The sequence below is a fragment of the Littorina saxatilis genome, linkage group LG12 (genome assembly GCF_037325665.1).
Source record: "Littorina saxatilis isolate snail1 linkage group LG12, US_GU_Lsax_2.0, whole genome shotgun sequence".
Lineage (NCBI taxonomy): Eukaryota > Metazoa > Mollusca > Gastropoda > Littorinimorpha > Littorinidae > Littorina > Littorina saxatilis.
Window position 1 is genome coordinate 3,903,587 of NC_090256.1, and position 8,695 is coordinate 3,912,281.

Below are 8,695 nucleotides of genomic sequence, written 5' to 3' on the forward strand. Positions count from 1 at the left end.
CTGTGCGTGGTTCCTGTCTGAGATAAACAAAGAAGACTTTCACATTCAAGTCATCAAACCCTGAGTCTTTTCTTCTTTCTTTTAGATTTTTGTTTGTTTGTATAGTACACACACACAATCTGTCCATAAGCACTTTTCACACTTCAGAGGAAATCAGTAGCTGTTGAATGAAATATTCTACTTTTGTTCAAATTGGACTGTACAAGTGCTCCGGTTTTGTACCTTTTCCAAAGGTTTTCTATTGTAAGCTAGATTGACAAACAAGCTTGACAGACAGAGAGAACAGCATGACAAAGAGAGGGTGAAAGTTAAAGGTTTCAGGTACATGTATATGTTCTGCAGACAGACTGTGACCACCAATATGTACGTGCAGTTGGACCCCCCGCGGGTTAGGGGGAAGAATTTAACAATAACAATAACAATAACAGCACTTAATTGTCCATTAAAATATTACATAAAAATGGAAATTTTTCTTCGGCACACCCTGCCTGCCTGTAAACGATTATAACAACAATTGTATAGGACGACACACATAAAACATAAAACATAAAAGGGATACAATCAAATATGATATTGCACTATGTGAATTTACCCTCTCATATCACAGGAGTTGGGTTTCACAGCAGAGTAATCACATTACAAATATTTCACACACACCTTCACATGTACACATTGTTTGTTTTTTTCCCAGCCGACCAGCCTCTACGTGATGCGAGAAGAATTTAAAATGGTGACTGCAGAAGGCAGGAATGACTTTTTAAACTGGTTTTTGCGTGCCAAAGGGACCTTATAACGTTTACCTGAAGGGAGAATTTCGAAACAGGGGTTGAGAGGATGGATCGGATCACGGACAATTTTGAGAGCTTTCCGCTTAATGGCAGCTTCGTAGAGACTGGTCAGCTGTCGTTGGGGTTGCCCAACAAGCTTGCTAGCCGTCGCAACAATGCGGTGGAGTTTAGCTTTGTTTTTAACATTTGTGGTACCATACCATGTCACAATGTTTTACCCGATGGCGATGCTCCCCAGCATGTCGTAAGAGGCGACCAAGGGATTCTGTTTCTCTTTTTACCCTTGTTAAGTGTTTCTTGTATAGAATATAGTCAATTTTTGTAAAGATTTTAGTCAAGCAGTATATAAGAAATGTTAAGTCCTTTGTACTGGAAACTTGCATTCTCCCAGTAAGGTAATACATTGTACTACGTTGCAAGCCCCTGGAGCAAATTTTTGATTAGTGCTTTTGTGAACAAGAAACAATTGACAAGTGGCTCTATCCCATCTCCCCCCTTTCCCCGTCGCGATATAACCTTCGTGGTTGAAAACGACGTTAAACACCAAATAAAGAAAGAAAGAAAGACTGATTTGTACGTTGGTTTTCACCGAGTCAAGTCCCATTTCATGTTTTGCTAGAGTTGCACTGTCTCATAAACATGCTAGCCTTTCTACACAACCTCTTGTGACTGATACATTAGTAACATTTATGCTGACATCAGTTTGCCCCTTCCCTCTTATAATATCTCTCAGTTTAGTCTGTTCAGCAGTTTTTATCAATGGCATTTGCGCATTTTATCAACTTTTATCTAACTCCGGTGAGAGAAGTGATAGGTTGAATAACTTCTTTCTTGAAGAATCGCCTCTTCTGTTGTTCTTTGTGTGAAAGGATGTATTTTTTCTTTATGGTTCAATGTTCTGTTGTATGTTATAGTAGTGTTCCTGTGCATTCCTCATGAATATTTTGTAGATGTAGCGGTAGTGTTAAGAGCCCTATTCTCATGAATATATTGTAGATGTAGCGGTAGTGTTAAGAGCCCTATTCTCATGAATATATTGTAGATGTAGCGGTAGTGTTAAGAGCCCTATTCTGGTTTTCATGCCATTTGTTTTGTGCTTTGTTGTTTTTAATACCCTCTCACCTGTTCCTGATAATTAGAGATGAGAAATGTTGGCATTTGTACATTGTTGTTGAATCTTGTTTCTTGCAAGTATGGAAGGAGTTTGTGTCTTAGTTTTGTGTTGATCTTAAATAAAGTGATTAAGCCTTTTCCTCTTCATGTTAGTTTAGGACTCAATTCCTTCATGTGTTGTTGCATTTTGAAGTATGCCAATAATTTATTTCTGCCATCTGAATCTAACACCACATGGCTCAGGATGGCATCATCAAACAGAATGACTTACTATGCTTTTTTGTCTGACTTTTTGGGTTTTTTAAGTCTTATTCTGTGGCAGACTCTGTGTGTCTTGTGCAACTGCTGTGAAGGAGTGAAATAGGTTGTTGGACATATTGATTGCATTGTATAATATTATCTTACCTGTGAAGGGCCATGCTGTGTTCTTGGAGAATGTTTCAAGATGTTTTTCCCTCTCTGTTACTTCTGAGGGAAATCTATGGCCCTTGGTCTGTGAATCAACAATGATGTTGAATGTGATGACCTTTACTGTCATTTGTGCTCAAAATATGGTAATTAAATGTAGTCCATATTGATTTCAGAGTGTGTACCTTTTTATGCATGTGTTGGGAAGGGGAGAGAGAGAGAGAGAGAGAGAGAGAGAGAGAGAGAGAGAGAGAGAGAGAGAGAGAGAGAGAGAGAGAGAGAGAGAGAGAGAGAGAGAGAGAGAGAGAGAGAGAGAGAGAGAGAGAGAGAAATATGCATGCATTGGATCAAATCCAAACTGAAAAGATCCTTAAATACAGACATCTTTCTCTGCACACACCATCCATTCTCTCTCCACACACCCTTCCACCCTCTTCCATATTTGTATTTAACAGACACACATCTAATAACAACCACACAAACAAAAAGTACTTGATATTCTTTGAAATTTATGTCTCGCTTAAAATAATGTAGCAGTCTGTGACTGCTTTATTATTTTTTGTCTGAACACACAATTTCAAATAAAGAAATAAAGAAATAAGAAAGAAATATAATGAAATAACGCGCACCTTAAAGGAACATTTCTGTCCCGTACGCACAATGCATTTTAGTGCGTTTATGCACTGTAAAATAAAATCAAACAAACACACAAAGAAACAAACAAAAACGTAAAATACACTTTAGTTGGAAATTGCTGTTGGTGGCAAGTGTACTACCCATCAAATGCTACATTGTAGATTATTTGCAGATCATCTCTGACCCACAGAAGACTGCAACTTCCGCAAAAGCAGTTCTAACTGCACTTAGCTGGACAAACTTGTTTGAATTTAAATGGATGATAATTGGAATCAATCCGAACCCTATAAATTGCTAGCCGTCATTGCAGAACATCTCTGAATTTAAATGGATGGTAATTGGAATCAATCCGAACCCTATAAATTGCTAGCCGTCATTGCAGAACATCTCTGAACCACGCGGCAGGCAATTTCATCATCCAGAACAATGCTGAAAGTGCAAGTCTCTTTAAAGCAAATAGATAATGAAGGTTCGCAAAAACCAAGTGTGAAAATGAAACAATTTAGGTATGATTGAATTTTTTTTGCTTACTCAGGAAACCTAAGCAAAATGACAAACGCACATTTCTGCCCAAGTGCCAATTCTACGGAAGGTAGCCATGCCATGTTGTGTAGCACATGTTCCTACCATCTATAGGCATATCATACCATGAGTTGTTTTACATGATGAAGCATGAAAGAATACTACATAAGCAGTTATCCCCTGAATAAATACATGTAACTTACACTTCTTTGATCAAATTGTCTGCTAACAATAGCATCTTGTAAGACTAATTCTAAGAATCTAGTATAAGAGCAGCGGTTTCATTACTGCATTGCAAAAACATAATACTGTAGAACTAGACTCCCAAGCATTTCAACCATACAGAGAAAAAAGAGAAATGTCTGTCCATTTAAAAAAAATAAAAAATTAATAAAACGAATTTTAACACAACTGAGTAAAGGCTAAGTTCAAGTAAATTTTACTCTGAACTTTAATTATTCTAAGTACTATGTTGAGGAGTCAGTCTGCACAGCTCATAAAAGGGAAACAACCCAGAATAAGGGAATTTGCCTCTGGCGAGGTCTAGATCAGTAGATGCTAACAGGACAAACTAGGCAGTATGAGACACTACCGAACAACAGCATAGAAAATTGGGCAACCAGATACAGACATCTCTGCCGACGTACTGATTGTGCCCCTGTCCTCCTTCCAAGACCAGAGGAAAAGTGCCAATGTAACAGCATACTCTGAATTACCTGTAGTAAACATATCCTCCCCCATCCCACCTGTAGGTTGTAAGAAATTGAGTTGACAATGTATACTTATTCTTTGTTCTTTATCGTACAAATGTTAATCTTCTACTCATTCTCAAGTACAGTGTACACACATTTACCCAATCAGTGAGTGCATTAACACTAACAGGTAGTCTGATGTCAGTTCACAGTTTTTCAATTACCCTGCCTTTCGACAAGCAATGAAAGCTGAGCACCAATCTTAACAGAAAGTAGTGGTTATCTTGTTATTTTCTCCATGAAGAAAGCCACTTCTTTCCACTTAGATGTCCCTGCTTATCCCCCACAATGTGCTGCCTGAGGGGAGAGAACAAATGTGAACTTTCAGGCTTTTGATTCTTTTCTGACTTCAAAGACTTGAGGCGTCTAAGCTTTGTGCTTGGAATTTGATCTGTCACCAACACATTTGTTCACACATATTGCTTCCCCTTCTAACATCTCTGAAAAAAAAGTTCATTCAACTGTGTGAACAACTGTGTAGGGGCAGTTCTGATTCCAAGCACAATGAATGAGCCTTCGAAGCGTAAAATCATAACATTCATAAAAAAGTTAGTGCTAGGACCCTGTGTACTGCTACCAACCTAAGGTAATTGTGAAGTCTGACTTTTCGGAAAAAAACAACCATTTCTGATCTTTAGATTAAGAAACAAACCCAACTTTCTTCAATATATATATCATGCATGCTGTAGTTAGGAAGGGTGCAAAGGCCCCGAGTACTTCTACCAACAGAGCAAAATAAGTGTTTATTCAGACCTTTCGGAAACATAAACACTCTTCTGCTGTACGCTCGTCTGCTTGTAAATGATATGGAATAAATTTGTTCACAGCCATGTCATGATTGACTTCTCAGAAAAAGCAAGATTTGACTGTTAACCTAGAACATGCCGTCAACTGTATGCGCTCTATCAGAAAAATATAAGAGTTTAAATGCCACCAATGTGTCTGCATGGGTGTGATCCTACAATAAGTGGCTTAGCTACTTCTGACCAAGACTAGCTACTTCTGACCAAGACTAGCAACTTCTGACCAAGACTAGCAACTAGACTTAAACAGCACATCCAGCTGAGAAAAAGATCTTTCGACGGTCAACTCAAAACAGGATGCATTTAAGCCTTGCTATGTAAGCCTGGCTGCTTCTCTTTTGGTGAAAAGTAGAGAGGGTATTGTTACAGACGGTGAGTTGTTTCCCTTTTACTGAGCTCAAGTGCAACTCCTGCATTATGTTGATTTGTGCTTTAAACTTAGTCAAATTTTCTGATAAACTCCTGCGTTGATCTAGAAATAGAAAAAATTTATATCACATAACAATGAGCCCTTAGCCAGCACAGAGATGCTATCTCTGCAATGCTTAAACCTCAGAGGAAAATATGACAGATGTTTATGACAGGAAGGTACGGACTGTACCCATGATATTCTTGCCGCAAGCCAAGCAATCATCAAACATTTCCGAGCATTTCTCACAGGTGATAAAGTGTCCACACGGCAAGAAAGTGATACCACTTGTAGCAAGCTCAACCTTTTTGCAGGCTCGGCAAAGCTTGCGGTCTTTCAGCTTCTGGTTTTCTCTGGCCAAGAGTCGCACCCGATCCTTCAGCTGGCACTTGTCCATGACCTTGGTAGGCGCTGCGACCCTCGGCATCTCTGCAGAAAGCCTCGCAGACTCAGGACTGACGCAGCAGTGACCATTTTTTGGCGGAACAACTTCTTTTGCTCGCTTTTCTTTCTCTAATAACTCTTCAGCTAAGTACAGTTTCCTTGCTAACTGAGCCTGCTTCTCTGGGCTTTGTGCAATTTCATCAGCTGCAAGGAAGAGCTCCATTGTAGTGGTGAATTCTCTGCCACAATCTAACCGCTGGTTTTCGATAACTTGCTGAACCAGATGCTCGGGGATGCCCATTTGACAGACCGTTTCTTTTGCGATGCTGACGTTGAAGGATGCATCTGCAAGCAAAGTTCCAATTCACATTAAACCATTTGTTACAAAGTAGTTACTTTTTACAATACTATGGATTCCATCCACCAATGTATTTTATTATTAAACTAAGTTATAAAACAAATACACCAGCAGAGTTGTACATAAATTTACTGAAGCCAGTGAAGGTGATCTACATTCTGCACTGCCAAAAGTTATAACAAAACATACCAACTGAACAAATCAATTTAGACATCAAAAGACAGGATCACACAAATAAACAGCAAAATATTTAAAATATGAAGAACACAGTCAGAGAATTGAATGAAAAAGTGTGCTGAATGTTGATGTTCTTTTCTTTTTTAGACAGCAACAGATATTTCAAGAAGAGGTAAGAACATGAGATAAATCCCTTCACACTCAGCATTATCAATCTACCAACCTGAAACATTTCTTGAGAAGCTATCTTGTTGGTCCTCCTCGTCAGAAGATGTAGATGAAAGACTGGAGAGCGAGTCATAACCTGCGTCTTTCATCGTTTCCAACGAATCGACAGGTTTTGACCAGCTCTCCTCAAACGAATGTCCACAAACTCGAGGACTGGAGGGTGGGCTGATGTCTTTGTGATTCATAGGCCCGTGGGGCACCTCGCAGTGGTTCATCGTGAGCTGAAATGATATGAACACCAGACATCGTCAGATTCCAGGCTGCAGAAGATCCCAGTTATAACCGAAAACGCTGGCCTATATTGATTAAATAACTGGCACATATTTAAATAAAGAATCGATAGTAAGTATAAAAGTAGGCTTGCATGTTTCTGGAAACAAATATTTGACTAAACCCCAATTCTTACCATTGCCAGTAAGAATCCTATCACAGTCAAGATGGCGGAACAGCCAATCCTTTACTTCCCACAATGCATATTTCTGCAGTGACGTATTTATCTTAAAATAGTAACGGGAATATCCGAAGAGGTAAAATAGTAGCGGAAATATCCGAAAAGGTAGAATTTCTATTTATAGTTTTGGAATTTCCAGTATTAGTACAATTTCTTCCTCAGCAGGCGTTTATGTAATGACGAATCGGCCGTTAACACAGAATTACCTTCCTCTTGCGTTTCATAAGACCAGTATTTATACATTTCTTTTTAAACAAATTAAGTAAGGTGTTTGTTTTAGTGCATTTTACTTTTTCCGATCAAAATATAATTAGCTGAGTAAATTAAAGTCATGAGTGACATGGCGATCCCTTTCCCACTGTCGTGAAACCTACCATAACTTGCATAAGACCATTAATAATAAAAAAAAATAATAATAAAAAAATAAAGAGCTCAAACAATAAGCTTGTGTCAATAAAAACACTCAGACAACAATTTTTTTTGTTAAACATACATCACATAAATATATATCATATTGTACAATGATAATAGCAAGATATCCTATTTAGGTCCAGAAGTGGTTTTTTGTCCGTGAATGATACATAATTATTCAAGAACACCTGATAATACAACACACACTAATTGACATCAAATCGCAAATTCTCACCTGAGTGTGGTTTGGTGGCATTTTCTTTCAGTGAAACTGGAATCGAACGTGCGGTCGATCGGACAGTTCTGCTGGGGAAACTGAAGATTAGTCTCCTAATTCGGTTTCCTCAGGAACTTTGCCCGGTTATGCTGCCCAAACTACTCCGGCGAAAGGATTTCTCTTGAATTTGACGCCCCAAGAAACACTCTCAGTAGCTGTTTCTTTCACAGTGATGTTAATTATATGTTCAGTCTCAGCAGTGAATAGTCCTCTTTTTTAGTTGCCAGTCCAAACACCGATGTTTTTTTACATATATTTTTGTAATATATGTGGAGATTATTTTGTGGCTCAAATAATGTCACAACGCAAATCGCAGTGGAAACAAGTCAATTGAAAACTGTGAAACTTACACTCACTGACGAACAACACATTCACACACATATACTAGCTTCGTCAATGTCAGTGGCTGTAATGCACCAGTTAGGAGATCCCCTTTTATATGACTCGGGCGGTTGCGCCCGCTTGGCTGAGCGCCAATCCCCGTTGGCAACACAGCGTATGAGCAAACTTGTCTCGAAAGATCAGGAACTGATTTGCGAATATTTAGCGCCTCTACTGACTGTCGATCAAATGAGTAGGCATTCGTGGTAGCTTTCCGTGCAAATTAAAATAAGATAAATCCGTTTCAACATCATAAAAGTTGTCACCGTCGTTTTTGTGTTCTAGTCAGTTAGAATTATTAAGTCCATCCCCTAACGGCCACCACCCCACCCCCCACCCCCTCCCACGTACCATATAGACCTATATAATATAGGTCCCTGCACGTACATGTACCCTCTCTCTCTCTCTCTTTCTCTCTCTCTCTCTTTCTCTCTCTCTCTCTCTCAGTCCCTCTCTCTCTCTCTCCCTCTCTCTCTCTCTCTCTCTCCCTCTCTCTCTCTCTCAGTCTCTCTCTCTCTCTCAGTCCCTCTCTCTCTCTCTCAGTCCTCTCTCTCTCTCTCTCTCTCTCTCCCTCTCTCTCTCTCTCTCTCTCTCTCT

The 8,695-nt window shown here is 39.2% G+C and overlaps 1 protein-coding gene across 1 annotated transcript; it reads right to left on the bottom strand.

The window, feature by feature from the left end:
- Positions 1-2,801: 2,801 nt before the first annotated feature.
- LOC138981089 (death-associated inhibitor of apoptosis 2-like) lies at positions 2,802-8,139 on the bottom strand. The gene is made up of 3 exons (XM_070353923.1): positions 7,676-8,139; positions 6,574-6,799; positions 2,802-6,160 (listed from the first exon to the last, which is right to left on the bottom strand). Exons 1-3 carry the CDS (start codon positions 7,694-7,696, stop codon positions 5,598-5,600), a joined length of 810 nt encoding a protein of 269 aa, XP_070210024.1. The 5' UTR covers positions 7,697-8,139; the 3' UTR covers positions 2,802-5,597.
- Between the last annotated feature and the right edge of the window lie 556 nt (positions 8,140-8,695).

Excerpts from the sequence above, each read along its gene's own strand:
- LOC138981089 (XM_070353923.1), bottom strand. The coding sequence starts at position 7,696 with ATGCCACCAAACCACACTCAG. Across the intron at positions 6,800-7,675 it reads TGCCACCAAACCACACTCAG|CTCACGATGAACCACTGCGA; the intron begins GTGAGAATTTGC and ends ATATCATTTCAG. Across the intron at positions 6,161-6,573 it reads CTTCTCAAGAAATGTTTCAG|ATGCATCCTTCAACGTCAGC; the intron begins GTTGGTAGATTG and ends CTTTGCTTGCAG.